We start from the raw sequence: 22,287 nt of genomic DNA on the forward strand, positions 1-22,287 counted from the left end.
TAGAAAGGAATTCCTCTGTGTTGGTTCCTGTTTTTGCAAAAGACTGTTACATTCTCCTTTTAGTAAAATGCAGAGAAGGAATTGGTATTTTTAACCAAGATGAATTAACTAATACAGTTCAATGCTTGACTCCCCTAGACAGCTATCCTGTCAGAGTTCAGGGAGCAGAACAGGACAGGAAACAAGCAAGGAGGAAAGGAGAGGATGGACAAGCCACTCAAAAACAAATATGTGGATTTGTACCCACTGTATCCTTAATTAACTCAAAATAAAGCAGTGCTGTATGAAATCATTGAAAGGATCATGAGGATTCAGTACGCTTCCTCATTCTGATACGACCCAAACCACCAACAGTCCATGTAGCTCTGCTGGGTTGACTTTCAGAAGTACAGAGCACCAGAGTCCCAGGGAGTCAACGGAAACCTGTGGCATCTCACGCTAAGAATTAAGCTTCAAAAATCTTAATCCCATAAAATGGCCTAAGGGAAAAGAAGAAGGGAAGGAAAGAAAATCATTTTTAAGCTAACTCTAACATTAAAACTACTCATTTGCTGCCTTGTCCGTTAGACAGAAAAGGCCACACAGCCAAAACCACCTTAGGAACACAAGCTGGTATCAGGCATGCAAAGGCACATTCTAGAGTTGTGTGCCTGCCCAGAGCCACTGCACACTTTTTTGCAGCATATATTTCACATTCCCTTTAGGCATTTTTCAAATGAGGATCTCAGGTCAGGACCAACACCTCAGCAAAGCATGGAATTCAGTATCAGAACAAAACAAAAAACATGGATAGATCTCCTTCTGTCCTCAATTTTACCGTAGGTATAGCCTGCTAAGAATTAAAAGAATAATGAACCAGGACAAAGTTACACATCCTTAAAGTGCTAGTGCAAATGAAAAGCTGTGATATTTATTCTTTAGTGGTATTTATGCTGTCTTGTCCTTTTGGTTATATGGAACACATCTTACTTACATGCGGCTTCATTCTGGATTTTGTCTCCTTACCTTACAAATTTAGGGCACAAGGAAAATTCTCCATCCTAAATACAGCAGGTGAACAGAGGAAAAAGATATTGTTTTGCTTTTGTCATCTGTCTTTGCACTGAACCCTTCTACCTCATCTCTCACTCATTCTTTTGAGAGACAAATGCAGGATTCCAGAAGTGGTACTAATCTTGATGTGCAATTACTATTAATCAGAGCTCTCCAAACTTACATCACGGGAAGTGGTCAGGTTCTTGCTGTTTTCTTCTCCTAGAAATGATTTCATACTGTGCATGATATTATCTTTCCGCTGTTGCCGAAATTTCTTCTCCTCATCACACAGAGCCATACTGAATCGAAGATCAGTTGAAGAGCTGTTTTGCAAAACAGACAGGCTTTAACAAACAGCATAATTCAAAACAGAACTAAAAAAAAAAACCACCTAAGGATATGAATGGAAGTAAATTCCTTACTACCTTACGTGAGAAGAAATAAAATCTCAATTACATTATGATTGTGCCTGTGATACAATTGCATCAAGTGATTCTATGGAGCGATGGAAGTGAAGAACAATGGCACACTGCATCTTTAAGGCAGGAATTTTATATAGTAACCCCACCACTCTTATACTAGTGAAAAGCAGACATGAAGTATGCACCTTCTAGTGGTGTACTGTGGTCTTAAAAATAAAAGAATAAAATACAGCAAGAGAATTCATCATTCACATAAGACAACAGATTTACAGTCTAGAAATTTGAATTCTCTCTTTATCCTTTTTATCCACTGAACAAAGAACTGCAATGAAAACTTTTCATACACTCCTACTAACGTATATTCTTCCGAGCTTGGAGTTCCATGTTAAGGGAGGAGAAGGTAATTTTGACCCTGTGCCCTTTCAGTCTTACAATCAAATATAGTAAACTGTACTCATTGAACATAGGAGAAACAAAACCTCTTTTTCTAGTTTTCCACACAGATTGTGCAATCTAAAATGTACACAGGGCTCTCTAACAAGACCTCATTACCATACTTACATGATCTTAACAAAGCTACAACTTCAGCTCCTGTTTAATTCATATGACAAGACAGGGTAAACAATTTTATCTGTCATCTCATTTGGACTATTAACTCACTGAGTCTATACGCCATTCCACGGCTTGAAGCGCAATACCTCCGAGGGCTTAGAATTTTATTATTTTTTTTTTAAGCATAAAGTGTTCAGAAGAAGTCTCAATATAGCCAACCAAGAAGTAATCTCGTGCTTAACACTAATAACACTAATTCCATGAATGAGCACCACTTCATTCAATGAGCTCTCTCTCATACACAAACTCACACAAGTGATTCATTCGAGCACTGCCCGCAGCAGAGGCCGGTGGGGAGAGGCATACTAAGTCTTCCCAGTATCTGCCTCACTGAAATTCACGTCTTTATGAAGAAGAACGCTAAGAATCTTTGGCTACTCAACAGGTTAGTTACAACGCAGCATTTGTAAGAGTCCTTTATGAAAAACACAGTGTGGTGAAATCCATCTATTTAGGCACACATAATTCCTCAAAGTTATTAACAAACTGTTAGGCAGCAAAATGACCGGACCAAGAAAAAGAAAAAAAAAATACATCTGGAAGCAATGTTCCATGAAGATGCACACATTGCTGCGATCTAGAGATCCACGTAGCTTCCAAAATCCATGTGACTGGCAGAGCATACCTGCGTTGAACTTGGCTGGTTCCTTCTGGTTCAATGCCTATGGTCTACTAGCAGCAAGACACAGCCAGGCATCTTAAGCTCATTTAATGCCAGACAGGAGAAATACGCTCATAAGGTACAAGCCCTAGAAGTTTGAAGGGTGGTCTCAAGGACCACCCACATATGCATCTCTACTGGTATACAGTAAGGAGCAGAAATTATCCCTGAGGAATGTTTACTCGTCTCCAGAGTCCTTCCTAAAGAGTTCTACGTTCTACGCAAGACATCTAGAGAAAACATGGTAGGCACTTGCTTTAGCTTTACACATGGTGAAATCCTGGCCCTACTGAGATCTGCACCTTTGACTTCAAAACTGCATGGCGAGTATTAGCATTCAAGTACATTTTAGTGGCTGCTTTGCAAGGCACATCCATATATGCTGAAAGTTAACAAGAGATGCAAAGTTACCACAGAAAGTAAAATAAGGAGGATAATAGCTGAGCCATGAGTGTATGACGGGAAGAGCCCTGGGAACAGAAATCACTGAACGTAAGCCAGGATGAGAAACTCGTATACCCTGATTCTTGTCTTGATCCTGCAAACATTTGGAAAGCGGAAAACTATTCCTATAAGTACTGGTGTTTACGTCAATGATACAATTTGTGAAAAATCACCTTCGATTTTAATCTCCTGATTTTTCAGTACTTGGTATTTCAATGTTAAAACAATGAATTTTTGCACTCTACTTGACATGATTTTAAGAAAAACATAATGAACAGAATATAACAAAAATTACCTTTGTTGCCAACACATTTTTATGTGAGATACTTACCAGACTTCAAGAGACAATTCCAAAGTCATTTCTGTGACCTAAACAAGAAACATTTAAATCTGGTTACATCATTTGTAGAGGAGGAAAAAAAATCCCACAACCATACACACCTGGAATATAAACAAACTACTGCTGCAAATTCTTTTTTAAAAGAAGAAACAATTTCTGAAATATGTAAATGAGTTTCTTTTCTAAGTAACCTGCCTTGAAATGCACATAAAGTGCTTCCAAAATACATCACTAGCACTGAATACAGTTGAAAGGTGCTAGGTGATGCTAGGTCCTGACTTTCATTAGGCAGATCCCATTATCTTGCCTTTATTTTGCCGACCATCACTTTTTGACAGCGTTATTCATCTTTCATTTGAAGTGATCTAATTGTCTTCACACACTATAATCCTTGTTCCTAGCACCAGCCACAGGCCATCCGGCATTTGCTTCACATAAACGTTACTGGGTAAACGTCATACTCAACTTGCATGTGCAACCTAAACCTGTAAGTGAATGACTGCTGTATGTTCTACCTGAGCCTCCAAATGTCTTTCCATAGTCAAATATGCCTAAATTATCAGTCAGAAAGAGTGACTGCTTACAAATTTCTGCAAGATGTCAGTAAATTAATAAATGTAACTATATAATGCTTTCACTTTCATTAAGCATCAGCTATATAATAAGCTAAAACAATCAAAACAAAGTATGATTTCTCCTGCCTCGTTAGAAAAATCAGTCTAGTAAAACACCACTACATTGTCAATGATAAAAGGAGCAATGCAACTATTCCTAGCTGAAAGTGTTCTAACTGTTGGGAACAACTGCAAGAGCTTTGATGATAACTAGATGAATAACTGCATTTGCAGAAGATATTCTTCACAGGGCAGGGGTTTCAGAACACTTTTACATGCCACATAAAACCACTTGACTCATAAGCTATGGATTGGTCTCCTCTACCTCTTTTACAGAATATTTAAAGGCTTTTTTGCAGGCAAAAAGTTTTTACAAAGTTTATTAAAGGACTGATCATATTTGTTAGGCAAAACCCAAGAGCATGAGACTGCTAGAACTACCACAGAACGGACAGGCATTCTTATCTCCCCAAGCTCCCCCAGTACCCAGTGGCTACAGACACACTGGTACGCCCTTGTAGGTGGGTGATAGACTCATATATAGTGTCTTGTCTCACTCTGCCCCTTGCAATGCATGCATTATCCTCCTCAGTTGTGGTGTATGATCATCAGGAACAGAGCTAGAACTGGACTATCACCTCCGATGGATGCTTGGTGGATGCTTGACCCTGACACACACTAGTTAAGGAGATGGAAGTGTAAAGCTCCCTTTGGCCTCCCACATCCCACATACTGCCGACGGGCCGGGCAGAATCTGGAACTAAATCGCTTCACTCTGCAATGGGAATTGTAAATGAGGTGGTTTATTAAGAAGGTGGTGGGAAAAAGAAAAAACAAAGAAACAACAAAGGAAGAACATGAACAAACAGAGCGAAGAGTCATTCGGGGAAACACTTCAAAGACAGAGCAGTAATTACTTTATTCCAGCACCTGATATTAATAATTTAGAAAGCACCTCTGAAAATGTGCAGTGATACAGTGGTTGAAAAAAATGTATGCACTCTTTGAGTGAAATGCCCCCATAGGAAAATGGCATGTCATTTTCTATACTTTATACAGACTGCAATGGAAATCTTAGGAATACAAGTTGTGTATGCAAATTGTCTGCATTGGGCTCAGCCTGACTTGATGTTCCCTTACTATTTGCTCATAAACTTCAGAGTGTATTTGTTTTCTCTCCCTAAGATTTTTCCCTATGTACTCTACGAATCTTTGCTGAGCGCTGATGAGAAGTTATAATATACATGTAGGGTGACAAGGCCTTATATTATTGACACAAACTTTGTAAACTAGGTTTTCTTCATTATTTATGGCCAAAAGATCATCGGCTCTTTCTCGCTGCCTCACCTCATGCACCTCAAACTTTGCACACAAAACTCTCCAATTTCCAATAAATTGGCCTTAAACAGTTATGTGCTGTAACCAAACATGCTTTTACAGTTACACCACATTGAAAGCAACAGAGGAGGAGTCACTGCACAAGACCTCTGATCATATAATAAACCACAGACCAAACCGGGAATGCCTACACTATATAGAAAGATGACCAGAGGTGATGGCTATAACTATAATTAATCACTTGTGTTCAGAATGGCCTCTGATGTGTTACTATAATGAATGACAGTATTTTAACATATTCGGAAAAGTTCAATTACACACAGATTTACCAACAATTTCCAGGAATTATGTACAGGCAAACAATCCCTGCTAAATTGACTCCATTTGTTTTGTATAAAGGCTTAAAGAGAATAATCCAATTAGGACTTGCCTTTATTTTAGAGCAGTCACGCTAATGCATTATATATTACATGTTAACTCGGGCTGCGTTACAACAAGCCATTTATGTTATGCATAATAAAAGCATTCCTCTTAGCTTTTTGGGAGGCACAGATGGCAGCAGTAGACGTAACATATTGAACAGGACCATCTGCATAACCTCTCACGCTAACAAAGATCGTCGAAATAATTGGAGCCAAGTGGTGCAGAAACTCGTTTAGAGCGCAATAGTTTAAAATTAGTGCTTCAAAGAGGATTCTCTCAGAGAGATGATAAAGCATTCAGTAGCATTGTTTTTTCTTTACTCTCTTCTCAGTAGGATTTTAAGAAGATAAATATAGTTCCATTAGGCCACCACTGTGCGTCTAATCGTGGTCAGGAGCGAATGCTTAGAAAAGGAACTTCAGAGCAGGGCACGCAGAGAACAATCCTGGCTTGGGCTACCCCTCCCAAGCCCCCCAAAATGTAGCAATTTCCTGACGGAAAGGCTGCCACCATTACCCCCTTCATGATGTATTCTAATCCATTTTTGAAATTAAAACTTATACATCAAAAAAACACATCCATACATAGTACTGGGGCAGACTGGTGGGATCAGAAATGGTCTCGGATTTCCTTTTATCTGGAAACAGATATCAGCAGCAGGCCAAACCTTTTTCTAATCCTTCAACAGAGTGACCAAGAGAAAAAACTCTGAGTTACCCCAGGCTTGCTGAGATTCCTTACCCTTTATATGCAGCCACTTTTATGTGGTCTGTGAAGAAGCTTTTATTTAACCGGAGTATGGCAGAGCTAGAATTCAGACACCTGATAAAGAACTGAAACACGGTATGTCTTGATCTGAGTGCTGTTTTAAGAACTTCCATCATGTTCAATGCTGCAGCAAAAAACGGTGAAGCTACACAATATTGCAACTTACATCGTTGAAAGTCAACTGGACCTCTTTCTTCTCTCCCAGTTTCAGGGAAGAGATGGGAAATGTGGATGTGCCAAGAGTCTCGTCCATAACATAGTTGGCATCCATCAAAGTGACCTAGAAAAGATACACAGGCATCCAATTCTATTTCAACAACTACGTTTTTAATTCCATACAGCCTATGCCTGAAATAAAAAAAAGAAGCTATACAAAAGAATATGACTAACCCAACTCAGTCAACACCCAACTCCAGCCAGCAGTGGTATTTTTTTAAAATAGGAAAAGCTCACGTATAGTGTATGTGGCATCTCCAAGGCATTCCATTGCCCAAGTACGACAGTACAACTTACAAAGCATTTTTCATCTGAACACCTTGCTGTCATAAAATCTCACCACCTTTCTAAGCAGATACAATTTTTTTCAAATTTCCAGTTAATAAAATTTATCCACGGAGAAACGAGTAAAAGTTTTAAATGTGATGTTCACTTTTCAGTAAAGATGGAAACAGAATCTGTATGCCCTAGCCTTTTATCTACAGACCAAGAATTTCATATTAATGATTTGGCAAAACGTACAGCATTCCAAATTACACAACTCTGTATCCAGCCAGATCAAGTCTCTTCTTATATCCTCCATGTCAGAGCACATACCTTTTCAAAATGTGATACCATCCAAACACTTATGCTGACATTAAAAAACACCGTTCAATGCTTTTGCATGTGGGTCTATGTCTAGCAGTCTTTTTTCTTAGTATTAGCTTTTCAAGTTCTCAAGTAAGAAGTTCAAAAAGAAGCTCAAATTACCATTTACATGATTTCTATTAAGTGAGTTCTCCAAACTGATTTGGCTTATGATTTTTTTTTTCCACTTTGTGGAACTGTATCTTCTAAAGTATCATGTGTTTGCAGCTCGGACCATATCTTTCACATAAAACAAACAGAACAAAGACACAATCATTTGAACGACTAATGGCTGTATCTGGGTTCAATCTCTCCTCATTTATAAAGAATCTTCCTCATCCTGTGCCACAAGCAATCCTTTGAAAGACAAACTATATGTCAGGATAGAACTTATTATTTAAATGGCATCTACATTTTTTTGTTTTCTCACAGAACTTTATGCTTATTGCTGTAATCTTTGAGGGCTGTTTTATAAAACCAACAGTAAGAGCAAAAAGTTCTTCAGGGGATTTCTTCAAAGTGAAAGCTGAGCTTGGGACTGAGTTAAAGATTTTGGTTAAAACAGCAACAACAACAGCAGCAACAACAAGGAAACGTTTCCAAACTCTATTTACAATGATTCTTGCTATGTTCTGTTGCAGGCAATAGAGACTTACACAAATCCGGCAGCATGCTGTAGCCATACTATGCCATGCCAGCTCATAAAATACTATGCTTTCTAATGACTGTATAAAACCTTGCTAAAAACTGAGAAACACCTCATAAAATGCTAGCTGATGTACAGGAGATGTTTTTGTAACCGGGGATTCTCACCATGGCGGGAAATGAGTTAGTCACATTACTACCATAGAAGGAAGTGAATGACTCAGGTCACACCATCATCAAAAATATCGGAGATCTTCTAACGGGTAAGGAACGAATGGCTTGCCACCGTCCCAACTTCATCACGTGAAGATGCATAAAGATATCAAGTACAAGACGCAGTACTCGATTCTAAAGGCGGCAGTAGATAAGGCATTAGCCATTGCTGTTCACGACTTCGTAATTTATTCTTTTAAAATTCTTGAGTCAAATTCTACACTCAACAAATTCATACATTACCAGGGAAGCTGCCTAAGTGTAACTACAAGCAGAATCTGACCCGATCTTTACAAAATGCCAATGTAACCAAGTGACTATATTTTAACTCTTATTTGCTATTTCCTAGTTTTCCACTCCTCTCATCTTTTGAGGACCATGGGACCTACTACAGATCACACCAAACTTTTAGCAAGCAGTAACTCCTGCATCTTCCAACATCCACAACAGCTCTAACAACATCAGAATGACAACCAGCAGGAACCAAGTCAGAGACACAGAGTCTCAGTAATTACTGTGCAGGCTCCCTGAAATCTTCAGGTTCTTTATTCAACGGATTCCCCTTGATCCTGATCCAAAATCCAGTGTCCTGGAGGGCACAAAACCTATTAGAAAACTCTTTTTGTGATCCCATTTCAGAGCTCGTTACTTATTTCACCTCAAAAATGTGTTTTAAAATGTAATGAGAAAAAAGCCTAAGGAAATTCGAAAAGAAAATCTTAATCAAGACAGAGATGAGGATTCAATTACACCTCACTAATTTATCAGTTAAAACCAAGAGAAAGATGCTGAACTTTGAAAAAGATCCAAGTATAACTCAAATGCAGAGTTACATTTTTCCATTTTCCCCTCTGTCATACAATTTTCATTTGTTTGCTCCTTCACTATGTAATTGGTAGAATAAATTATATTATAGATTTTCGCTGAGTCCTTTTTGCTGAGGCAGTTTTAACCCTGCACGTATGATGCAAGCATAAAAACAAGAAGTACTATCCCAAACTTTGTATTTGATTCACAAATGATGAAACTAAAAAGTGCAAGAGCTCCTACAAGGAGACACAAAAAGCTCTCTGCCCCAGGATTTATGTTAGAATCTACAGACGTTGAAAAACAATTAAGACACTCATTTGATTACAAACGCAGAGAGTTACGTTAGCTGAAATTATAGTAGAACTTTAAACTTGAAAGCTTTAATACTGATTGGGACACCTGAAGTTATCAAAAACTGTTTACACATCATATTGTGTTCTATTTGCTCATCTGCAGTCAAAGGCTAAAAAAAGGATTGCATAGTTTCATCAGGTAGAAATATAACAATTTTTATTTCCCATATTGCTACAGAGGCAGGTTGATGAACCCAAGTTCTTCTTTTCTTCTTCCTCTCCATTTCCGCAAATGCTTCTCATGAAGAAAATAGAATTACTTCATTCCTCTGTTTCCTGATACCTACTCGCTTGTCTTGTTATTAGAAAAAATAACTGAAGTTAGAGATTTCAAACTTTTCTCAGGCTTCACGGTGCCAGTTTGCATGTCCACGACCAAAACATTTGGTGAGAGTCAACTCACGTGACTGGTGCACCTGACCAGCTGCTGGAAATTATATCAGGTAATATCTCCTTTCCACAATGCTTTAACAAAGTTATTGGGACCTCCCCAGTATTGTTGCCACCTGTGGAGGACACATGCCATGGCTCCTCGTGTTCCAGCGAGCTGATCATGCGATTCTGTCTCCCTGGACAGCAGAGCATGCCTGCCTCTCCAGGGACACAGCGAACATTGTAGGAAGTACCGGCCAACTTTAGGCCTTGAACAGTTTAGCTCCAAGAAATCATGGCTACTAGCTCAAATAAAGGCTTCACAGACTTTAGTCTCTGTGCCAGTTGGCCTATTAATTTAGGTTGAACACGCCTAAACTAGAGTAAGAGGACTCTATCCCTAGTTTTAGGGCCATCCCCTAAGAACCACCAAGCTATCAAAGCACCACAGATAACCTTAGATGCCTACCATGTACGCATACAAAATAGCTATACTCACCTTTTGTACACAGTCAGATTAGATAGTGGCTTAGTCAACAAGCCTGCACATGGAATAAAGGTTCCGAAAACATCACTAGCTGGGCAACTCAGACCTTGGCTTCAGGCCTTGGCTTCTTCAGAGAAGAAAGGGCCATGCTTCTGGTTTCTGTCTCCTCAGGGAGGAGAGGGAATGGGCAGAGACTTGACTTTACCCCCAGCTATTCACTGTCCATAATAGTTGAATCAGCAAAGGAAGCAGGGAGACAATAATTTACAGCTGATGTGAAGAACAGTAAGCTACCAGTCCTCAGGAGCAGTCAGAGACATGATTCAGCAGCCTAACTTACAAAGACTTTCAAGGCTACTCCTACTTACGCTCTTGCTTAGTACCATGCCTACAGGCAAAATATAGCCTTTAATGTTTCTTTAAAAAAAAAAAAAATTTGAACTCTTAAGACAACAGATGCTGTACATGGACAGGATACTGTTAGTCTAACCTTCCAGACATTGCTCAACTCCCATTTCACAGATACACCTCAGATGATTTACCTCCAGGACATTTTCTTGGTTGGGGTCCAAAATGAACTCAAAGGTCTCGTTCCACACGGGATTCACATCATTATTGAAATGTTTAGTTCTCTTCCTGCAGTCAGGGGCTGATGGGATGAACAGCTCCACATAGGGATCTGGAGTGTCAACTGTACAGAGCAAAACAGGTGCAAAAGTTAGATTAAACTCAAGTTTGGGTTGTAATAACCAAAACAATTATGCAAAACCACAAATCATCTCATGGTCTATGACAGAAAAAAATATATAAATTTAGTTATATAAACTACAGGAATATAATGACATAAATGCTATAATGACATTAGCAGTCTCCCCAAAAGAAATGGAAGTTATGCTTTTGATTTTAAAGAGAGGAAGAAAAAGTCTTGCGCAAACAGAATGGTACTGAGAATGATTCAAGTTTATTGGAAATAAGTACATTTCTACCTGGCAGTGGTGATTATTTTCAAAAGCTTTTATCCCTTCTTCTCTTTCTATCCTTTAATTATTTTGGCTTGTGTCAGAGCAGTAAGTTTAGCACGAAAAGTCTTCAGTTAGAAATGAAAGCAAGCAGCTTGGTATATCCTTTTGCATCCTCTTTTACCTTTGCTGGTTTGGCAATCACAGAGGAAACAAGTCAGGCCACTTATGTACTCCTAAACACAGCTTAAGGAGAGCTGTTCAAAACTGAAGCCATTGCAGTCTTTGGAGCTCTATGGAAGTCACCGCAGCTCAAGATTTTATTTACATACCATATCTGAGTAATGACTGTGCAGAAAACTAATTGAAAATATACTAACAGAGGCCAACTATATCTAAGTTGAATTATCTGGGGCAGAAAAATAAATCTTGACAAAAAACTCGCCTGACCTATGTTTAATAATAGCTATTCACTCCTGAAAGCAAAGATGCATGGTTGGCAGCCCTACGAATCCTACTTTTCCAATCAGTTAAAGCAAGTAATTTTTTCTGACAAATCAAACAGATCTTTGAGGCTTAAGCATCACCAGTGTGATGATACTTCATTCCTAAATGAGAAATTTCAGTTGTCATGAACCCTCCACAGTGCTACATTACATTTCCTGAAGAGTTTTTTATCATGTTTTTACACTTAAGTCCATTTTTTAAAAAGACAAAGATCCCTGTGGAAATAGGAATCTTCTTCTATCAACTCGAAAAGAGAGGATGTCATATACAAAAATAGAAGAAACTCAGCCAAACTGAGAAAGCAGTAGGTAAGAGGCTACAAGCATAGCCAAAGGCCTGGGCTGATGCAGCCCTTTATGGAGTCCTCTGCAACACTGCTCAGATGTTTTCACAGGACAGCACAGGAAGTTATTTCCATGGTTTTGGTCATCATAAAAAGCCCTTTGCTCTTCTGGGGTAAAATTAATGCACATCGTTCCAGGATCTTCTTTTCAAAGGTTGTTCTCCGCTTTTGTGAAACATTTTCAAGTAAGTACAATACTCACCTAAACAAGAACGCTTCTCCCAAAGATCACTTTGGGAAAGAGAGTGAACCCATTAATGGGTGAAGCAGGTCAGAACATTCCTCCTTGTACACAGTTTAAGTCTAAAGATACTTTTTTTTCAGAGCCAAACATTTTTAGAGACTCCGATTGCAACAAAATGTTATCAGAGAGATTGTCGAGCCACACGGCCCCAGCTAGAAGGAGAGGAAAACAGCAAAACAAAAATCACAATACTTTCAAATGGGAATCTGTCTTCTTTTGGGGAAAAACAAAAACAAAAACAAACTTTTAAAAATCATTCCGGAGATTTTGTTTGTGTTCCAGAGCACAATGGAAGCAAAATTCAAAACTTCAAAAATATTTCTGAACCGAAACAGCTGGCCTCCTGCCAACTCTAATGGAGAACATTAACCAGACTTAACATCTACTGAAATTAGTAGTGGCAGGATCTCATCTGAGAAGTCAGGACATTGCGCAGTGCTTTGGCAATGACCACTGCAGAGCGCCAAGAGCCTGAACTTGCCCACAAAAGCTTGGTTTTTAACCAAAACACTGATATGAAGCAGCGTTCTGGGCAAAACTCCACTGCTTCTCTTTCCAATCAGTTTTTTTACTTGATTATGTGACTGGTTCTGACTAGGAGTTACAAAACTCTAGTGAGTGAAAACACTTTGACTCCTTTTCCTCTAAAAAGAAACAGCAAACGGCTTCCTATGTGTGTTCACAACCGCAAAGCACGTGAAACCCGCCCCGCAGTACGCTGGCACACAGATCCCACGACAAACTTCTCCATCAGACAAGCTGTGGAAACAGAAACTAAACCCAAGGCATGGCACAACTAAGCTTCAAGCCAGTCTCTACACTAAATAAGAAAAACATTTCAGTAGCTCAGTATTGCCAAGCCTCCCCCTCACTCCCTGCCTTCATTATCTTTTTTAACCTCAGGCAGAGTTAATCATCCGCCCTTTCTTGTCTGAAAGTTTACTTTGCACTACTTTTAATTAAGAAAATGCAAACCTATTCTTTTAAAACTTCGTTTTTCAGATGAAGAGGAAAAATACGGGAAGATTGCATACTCTGGTTAAAATATTACTACAAGCTATACTTCAATAATCAGAATCCTACTCCTTGCTATTGGTTGGGAATGGCACTCAAAAACTAGCTGCCAGCAACTTGGCAAGTAACACAAAATTATTCACCCAATGTATTTCAGAACATTAAAGTTGCCATATGCAGATAATATAGTTGCAGTATGTCTTTTTGCATGGTTGTATTTATTCCTGTATGTTTTTGCTAGCTAATTTGCAGAGTCCCTTTTTTCAAAGAACAGACATTCAATACCAAACATAGAATTAGCATCTAAACTGTTATTTTTAAACATGCTGGCTTAACAAATGGCTGGGAGGTAGGAAGTAAGGATTCAATGAGTCTTCCTCATTTGCTTTATCTTCTGGTACATAACTCCTATAGAAACCTATCTCTAAATTATATGATGAATTATATTATGAATCACAAAGCTAAACACACAATGGACACTAATTAGGATCAATCATCTTCACATTAAAAATGAGTAACACTTAAAGCAATCTGTTTATTAAAGAAACTTTAAAAATTTCCTACGATGAGTAAAAGCACTTTTATCTTAGGTTACCCATTTGGTGGGATGAACTGTAACCAGGTCTTCATATTAATATAATTAACTATATATATTTCAGTCATTCCAATTTCAATTATTCCAACAGAGTAATAGACACCTAGAAACTATAGAAAACCCATTCATATCTAAAATACCAAGGTTAAAGCAACCTCTGTCATACACTAAAATTTATCTAATTTGACCATCAAAAATTGAAAGAAACACAACGTTATTGAACTGTTCCAAAATCCACTTTGTTACAAAATAAGTTAATAGCATAAGAATTTTTTTATATGAGCTTTCATAAACACTTGAATATTAAATAAAAATACATAATTTTTCAGTTAACATATGCGTCATCATTATAAAATGTAAACCTGGACCCAGATCTCCAAAAATCCTGTCTAGGGCATTACAGAAATATTCCAGCAATCATATTGCAGAATTTTCTTAAAGCAGTTACTTTGCTTCATTAGAATTTTTTGCCTTTTTGTTAACTAACATCCTCCACCATTAAGTGCAGACTTCTTAATAAAATCGGAATAGTCCCAAGTGAACATCTTTGCCTACTTTCCGCCAAGAAGACAGAGTGTTTTCCTGCTTCTGGTATTGCAGTCCTACTTGATTATCACAGGAGCTCTAACAAACCTTAATTACATCTCCTTCTCCTTTAAACACAAATGACAAAGTTTGAGAGTTAGGAAAGTGGAAATGAATTAATACACACTTCTGTTGCCTTCCCACTTCACCACACTGCTCAAGACACCTTCCCCATTCGCAACGGCTCATTTCCTCCGCGACACTGAGAACGCCGAGGACAATTCCCTGCTCTGCCGTACGCTGCTTCACTCTCTTGATGCCGGCGGTAACCGTACGGAGCTACGTGCAGCTCCGCCACTGAAATGAGGCCACGCTAATGATGGGAATTGCTAAATGAACTCGCCCTCTCCTCCAAGGGGGAGGAAGCTACGACCTTAGAAAAAACAAAAAGCGCCAACGGTCCGTCTTGAACACGTGGCTCCCGCCGGGGAAGGGAACTTGCGTGCTGGGTGGCTGCAGGGCTCCTCAGAAGCTTGCAGAAGTCACTAAAGCTACTGTTTCCCTGAAGAAACCCCAAGCAGGGCATATGAAAGCCTTCCCTTTGAAAAGTAACTACTACAGATCACAGCAGACCAGCATGGTGCAAGCTACAGTGAATCTCTGCCTAGGCTTGAAGCGTAGTTTTGATGGATGTGCATTTAAAAATAATGAATTTTTATTCAAATAGCAAACTTTGTGCCTCTCTGCACAATATGCTTCGCAAAGGCACGGAAATGTGATTTGATGTATATCTCTACTGTGGTCATGAGAAGACTCTAAAGATGCAGTGAATTTTGAAATCATGTCTTTTCCCACTCGAATGTGATTTTCCTTTTTAAAAGAAGGGGAAATGGGAACTAAAAGCAGTATTTATCAGTAACCGTCAGATATCAGTAATTCCCACATAATTAACAAATTGACTTCCCAAATAACAACAAATTGACAAATACTTGTATCATTAGATTGGGCTCAGCCTTGCTCTGCAGCAAACTAGTGAAGGGACAGGCTGACACAAGGCCCTAAAAGAGCTTCAACTCCTGTGTTCAGGAGGACATAGGCACCATGGATTTACTGATTATTTCAGCCTCAGAGAGATGAGGAGGACAAGAAAACAAGCGCAGCCGTAAGTTCCCCTGTCCAACAGCCGGCAAGGCTACGTGGCTGGGTGCCTGGCTGGAGCGGGCAGCGACCACTGCGATCAGACTGTCTGGTGCTCAGGGTAAGCCCTCGGGTTGGTGCACCCTCCCTGCAAAGTCGCAGGCAACAAATACGCGTGGACGCCTCTACCGTGGAGGCCGCAGGTGTGATTTCGGGAAGCACAACGCTCTTCTCCCCCAGAAGAGGTGGAGCGCAGGAAGGCAAGGCAGCAGGACTGGCCGCGTCAGGGCGCAGCACATGAGCACCCCGTGGCCCCGTTGGGCAATCCTCGCACTAAAAAGTATTGCAGCTGCATAAACGCAAGCCCTCCTTCCAACACTGAAAACACCGTAAGAGCTAACAGGAGACTCTGAAAGGCAGCAGGGCCTAACTTTCCTCTGTAGTGTTGGATTGGTTCTGAATTTCCATTTTCTAAAAGGACAGTGGATTAGTCCACTGTATTCAAGTTAGCCGTGGTGACCTGTATCCGCATTTAGAAAACAGATTCCAGCTAAGCCTGTTTCAGCTAGTTCAGCTTCAAAATGGCCAGTTTTGTAGGGTTGTGGATACACAGGCAACTAAAACAATTAACTTGCAAAGCATATAGGCTAAGTTAAATTAAATCCCTATGTAGAGCGTCTCAGAAATTAATTAAAATTAACTGAGTTTAATTCTGAACAAGTGTTCACAGCAGGTACTAGTGCAGTTTAACTAATACATTCAAATCCATGCCTCCTGTTAGTCTGGGACAGGTATTTTTAAGTCTTTAAGCAGACGCATTCATAGGCTAATGGTGATTTGGATGCCAGACTAAAGAGAGTCTTGAGAAGACAGAAGGCCACCGGAAGCCTGAAATATCTGGGAGATCAGAGAGAGATTACCAGTAACGGGCCACAGGGAGGAAGGGACAGGTTTCTGACTGCCTCTTTTAAGCAACCGTAAGGAATTCCAGGGCTTTTGGCCCTCATTTTGAAAAGGGATTTTGCAAAGGGAAAGGTGCAGGGCTAGATTTCATGGGTGGAAGGTGACTCCAAGTGAGGTAAGGCTCCTGAAGCAACAGGCTTTGCTGTGAGAAATCCTGCAACTGAGTAATGCAGTCACCAGAGATTATTAGCGCATTACAGTGCTTTTCATCTCCAGCATTACTTAAGTGAAGGAATGAGCTGAACACAACATTGCCACCTGGTTTACTGCCACGTGGGATACGGGTAGGAGTTATGATGATCCAGCCCTGAAAAAAAGTAAAGTCAGCTGAAACCCATCAGTAGGTTCAAGCCAAATTTGTAAAAGTCTCAGGCTGAAAAAAAAAAATACACTTTTCTAGAATATCTGCCCAACTTGTTTCATTTGCGGAGAAACAGCAGTGAAAGGTTACTAAAACATTAGCTTGCAATAGCTCAGAGAAAAATCTGGTTTTCTAGTAGTATGTCAGGATCCAAGGGGTTTCCCCCCCCCCCCCTTTTTTTTTTTTTTTTTTAAACTGAAGCGGTGACTTCTTAGAGCTTTCAGTGTTAAGCTTGCGAAATACTTCAGTCTGCCAGCAAGGACGCTAACAGGAAGGGAAGGAATCGATGGTACGGCTGCCCAGTGCAGCTATGGCTGTGGCTCCATGACAATGCCAGATCTGCACGGTGATACCTCCATCTAGAATACATTTAGCCATATCGCCACATTCCTGGTAAATTACACAAAACCCGCACTACGGATTTTATTCCAGGTTTATGTTGGCTGATGGACTATAGATTATTTCTAGCCTGGCATAAAGTCTACTAATACGAATTTAACCTGTCAGCATGTTCTAAACAACTCTGAATCCTCAGAACAAGTTTATACTGGATCTGTGTCTGGTATCACGAGGCTCTAGAGGTTTTGGTCCCCTACCAGGAGCCCTAAAGCTGGATTTACTACATTGCTGACTTGCAGCCTCAAGGCCTTAGTGAGAACAGGCTCTTGCTTTGACTTTTCAATTCAGGCGATTGTCAGGAACATGTTTCAAAAACCTGGAGCTGTCCTAACTAGGAAGAACCGTAGCTAAGCATAGGCTCAAGTTGCTTACACAAACATCATGTCTTAGGAAAACCGTCATCCGTGCTACTGCAAGCAGTTACAGGAAACTTAAAGTGACACCTAGGAATTGTTTCTGCACTAACCTTGCTGCTCGGTGCAGTTACTGGAGGCATTTCGTCTGGAGCGCTAAGAAGGGATGGTGAAGCACTTAGTCAGAACAGCGTACGCACACCACCCTCGACAGCTCCATAAAGGGAAAGGGATCATGTGCGCGAGCTAATCAGGCCAAATAAGCGTGGCACAATCTAGCACAGAGCGAGCAGTCGTTCCCTACATTTGAACTGTCCTCTGTTTAACACTGTCTGCAGGACACTTTGACAGAGCATTGTTTTTAGTGACAGGCTTTACAAACGTGTTCCTTTTTGTACTGAGGAGGATGAAGAACGGTAAATGTTTTTCTCCCTTTTAGAATGCATTCATCAGTCAGAAATACAGAAATTATTTGTTTATTACTAAAAAACCTTTTCTTTGATAAGGACTGATATATCAGAGAAAGGCAACATCATGAAAATGCAGCAGAGTAACTAGGGGGTGCTTCAAATTACACTCGAAAGACCCAGTTTCAAAACAAAGAAAAGGTGCCTCTTCACAGACCAGACAGTATCCTGCAGAAATCCTCAAAGGAGCTGTGGATGAGAAGACTTACATGGATTCAAGGAAAACAGTAAAGTTTAGGCAAGAGAAACTCAATGAGAGCGATTAACTACATCGGAACCAGATCCAGCCCAGGAAGGTCCTCTGCTGAAAACAGCTGAGGGCTCAGAGAAGATCAGGGGAAAGCATCACATGCTCTTCTTGATATTCCCTTAGATGTGGGCATTAGTCCAACCCTAACAAAACCTCAAAGACCTCATTGGGAAGAGGGATAGGACGGAAGAGAAAAGAAAGCAGGGAGAAATTATATGATTATAGAAAAAACAGAAGAGAAGGAGGGAGATCAAAGGTGAAAGGTTAAAAATGGAGAAACAGCAGCGTCCACGACTCCCTGAAGGCATCCAAGGAGCCCCCAGTGAAATTATGCCTGGAGATGTGAGAGGACACCAGAACAGAAACAGTTCCCACAGTCACCATCAAGCTTCCTTCTCCTGCTGCCGCAGACGGCCAGCTTGGCGAGGGCCAGGAGGGGGAAGACGAGGATGCTCTACAGAATATCAGGTGAAATGAATCCTTGGTCTAAGCCAGTATGATTGCTTTGATGTTATTACAACGTAAAGGAGATACAGGACAGCCTTCCCCTAAGAGGAAAAAACAAGTTTTCACTGACATTCTACCAAAATAGTCCTTTTCTCCATAATGAGATGTGAAGTGTTCAGAGACAGAATCTGTTTACATTTAAAAGATATTTTTGCAACTGGAAAATGCAATATTTTTCTAGCTACCTTCATTGTGGAACACGAGTGTGTTCAACGTGACCTTCACCTCCAAGCACTGTTTACGGCTAATCCTACAACATGGCAAAACCATTGCAACGTGTTAAGGAAATTATAGTCAGGCCTACATTTACATCAAGGTTAGGCTGAGATTTGCAGTAGAAATTTCATGAGCAGTTGTTACTAGTACTGTTCATTTCTGAAGTTAGGCAATAGCATACGACTAGCCCATGGCTCGGGAGCCACACTGGGCTCCTATGGTTGGCTGTGGAGCATGAACCACCGCAGAACATGACCAACAGCAGAGCTGGTACAGGGGCTGTTGGCAAGAGGCAAGTCAAGAGGAGTTGCTGAAGCCCACAGAGCTTGGTCACCATGGGACTCGGCAGCCCATCCAGGCCACCCTAGCACAGATAGGTGCAGCACAGGTCCAAATGGAAAAACCGCTATCTCCTCCCTGTGAACTACTTAAAGAGCTCCCCTTCTCATTTGCTCGTAGGCATCTAGCGCGTCTTACGGCTCCTGCCCACGTGCAGATCTGGATATGCAGTTTGTAGGAAGATGGGCCAACTCTGACCTACTTTCTCCAGGTTGTTAGGTTGGCAGAGGGGGGCATTTAGTTTTTGTTTTCCCTCTTGCAACTCCTGGGGAAAAATCCTGCTTCATGGAAAAAGGTCCTGCTTCATGGCCTTGTAGAAAGAGTTATCTGACACTTCAACAGTGAGGATGAGAGACTTACCAATCTGGATTAGTCCCGAATAAGCTGCTGTAATGCAAGCAGTTGTGTCTCTACTCCGTTACAAGCAGGCAATCTCCAATTCCTTCCCTTTCAGCTAGCTCATGTTTAAAACACTGTGTATCTATGCCTGAACTGCACTCAACTACTGTGGCTTTAGACGAGCTAGCTTGGACCCTCAGGGCTATGGCCAGAAGTGAAGACAACGCCAAGGCAAAAGCCTGTGGAGACAGAAAGGGTGACTGTGACATTGCACTAGAAGTCATCTCCTCCCTGTCCCCCGAATGTTGCTCAGCCACGTCCAGCAGCCAGGGCCTGGACTTGTGCTGCAGGCAGAGTGAGGCACACGCTCGCCCTGTGCAACATCACGGCTCCTCCTTTCCTTTGGGAGAGGCAGGGAACATGTCAGTGACACTGCCACAGTGCAGTGTTCGGGGCAAATTATTGCTGGTGGCAGCCACATGGGCTATAACCATCATCAGCTGCTTTCCACCTTCATGTTGGCAAGTTTTGCAAGCAGGGCTAAGCTCTGTTGACTGGACTGCTCCCAGTACTTTAACTTGTTTGTCTGAGCAGCATAACTACAGTGGAAATGCATCCTTAATTCCAACTGGATGGATAGAAACTGGGATATAAGCTGGAGTTCTAGTGCTGTGAGCTATCCAAACTTTAAACTTCTTTGATTATTTAAAAAAGGATTCTTTTCCCTAAGATGCCCAGAGTTAACCTGTATATTATCATGACATGAAAAGCAGATAAAGAAAATAAAAGCTGCAAATGAATCCAAAACAGAATTAAGGAAGATTATGGATCACTAAGAACAGTATCATACAACTAGTTTTCTTTGTAGATGCTACATATTGTTTTGAAAGCCACTATGCTTAAAGAAAAAAAATAGGTCTTCAGAAATATAGGACAAATTTTCCAATGCTCCATTTGGTCCAATTTTACACCAAGCCCCTTGAAAATCTAGAAGGGAGAGATCCAGTTGAAAAAGAACCAAAGTTTGCAAGCTCTCTCAACACTCTGCAGATCTGGATTCTGCTTTTTTTTTTTCTTCTCCTGCAACTCCCTCTATTTTCATGGAAGTAAGAAAAGTATGCTTTGGTACCCAAAGTAGACTGAGAACTCCGCACCTATTACATAAGACTTTGCTGGACTAGAGCCGAGGTCTCTTCCAAAAGCTCCGGTCAGAGAAACGATTTTGCAAGCACCCTGTGGCCAGCAGAAGGCTAAGGGATGAAGATAACTAAATCCTCTCCAAAAACATGCAGGTGTTGAGATATTCTATAGGCTGAAGCTGCTCTTCTCATAAGTCTCCCAGCCTGTAGAGCAACTTAACTGGAAAAGTTCGCTACAGCTATTACAGCAGCAGTCACTTAAGCATAATTTAAACTCTTTGTAAAGATAGAACTGCACTGACTGGATGCTCTTAGGACAACATCTAGAGCGTAAAAGACACCTTGAAAGAGAAGTGATGAAATTAAAGCAAGTGAAATCAGTAAACAACGTACTCTTACACAAAGGCAATAGAAAATGATCCGATATCTGAAATAAAGGACTTGAATGAACTGCTGAGAAAGAGGTAGTCTGCCTTTGCGTAGAGGCTCTCACAACTTCTTAACAGCATGGGTCATGCCTTTTTAACAATAACTCTCATGTACTGCCCCCGCCCCAAACAGACAGCCAAAGTGGTGTAAATACACCAACTTCCTTCAGGCACATATGGAAAATATTGGCATGGAAAATCCGTATGACGTGATTTTTCCTCATTCTTTGTTTATTTTGACATGCTTTATCAGTGAGAAACAAAACAGCCACTGTAGCTTAGAGACTCAGATCCTGCTATGACCCAGATTCAGATTTGTTTGCTAGTCTTAGTCAGATCACTCTACAGAGATTTTAGAGCTTACAGAGACAAAGGTAAATCTCAGCCAAGCAAAATAAAAATAGAGGGCTGGAAGCTATCCTAGCTCCAACTTTCCCTGCTGTTCCAGGCATCCGGATCAGCCAGGAAACTACGAATATCTCTTGAATCAGCAGCGCTGTGCATGACCTGTTCACACAAGAAAACACAGCCTGTGGATGTTATAATGCGGCGTGCATCTACCACCCAGTCTTAGGGGTGACACAACCATTTTTGTTCTTCACTAATGAAGAACTCGAGAAGCATTGAAAAATTACTTAAAATATTATTTATTTCCCTAACCAAGGCTTGAAGAGACAGCAGTGTGGATAACTATGCCATGCTTTTTGTCAGGGATGAGAAGTCAGGCCCTCCATGCCCAACCGTGAACAGAGTTAAAAGACTGTACACCAAACCTCTCCTTTACAGCTCCTTGAGCAGAGAGAGGTAGACCTCAGAAGAATC

General features: G+C 40.6%; 1 protein-coding gene across 5 annotated transcripts in view; it reads right to left on the reverse strand.

Moving 5' to 3' along the window:
• Positions 1-22,287, reverse strand: part of PLA2G4A (phospholipase A2 group IVA) — a 119,844-nt gene that overhangs the window by 36,564 nt on the left and 60,993 nt on the right. For all 5 annotated transcript variants that reach the window (XM_064515547.1, XM_064515546.1, XM_064515545.1 and 2 more), the window contains 4 exons: positions 10,923-11,071; positions 6,824-6,937; positions 3,506-3,543; positions 1,217-1,358 (listed from right to left, as the gene is read on the reverse strand). In XM_064515547.1, the coding sequence (XP_064371617.1) occupies positions 1,217-1,358; positions 3,506-3,543; positions 6,824-6,937; positions 10,923-11,071 (443 nt within the window). The remainder of the gene's footprint in view (positions 1-1,216; positions 1,359-3,505; positions 3,544-6,823; positions 6,938-10,922; positions 11,072-22,287) is intronic.

This window comes from Dromaius novaehollandiae, chromosome 8, assembly GCF_036370855.1.
Source record: "Dromaius novaehollandiae isolate bDroNov1 chromosome 8, bDroNov1.hap1, whole genome shotgun sequence".
NCBI classification, from domain to species: Eukaryota; Metazoa; Chordata; class Aves; order Casuariiformes; family Dromaiidae; genus Dromaius; species Dromaius novaehollandiae.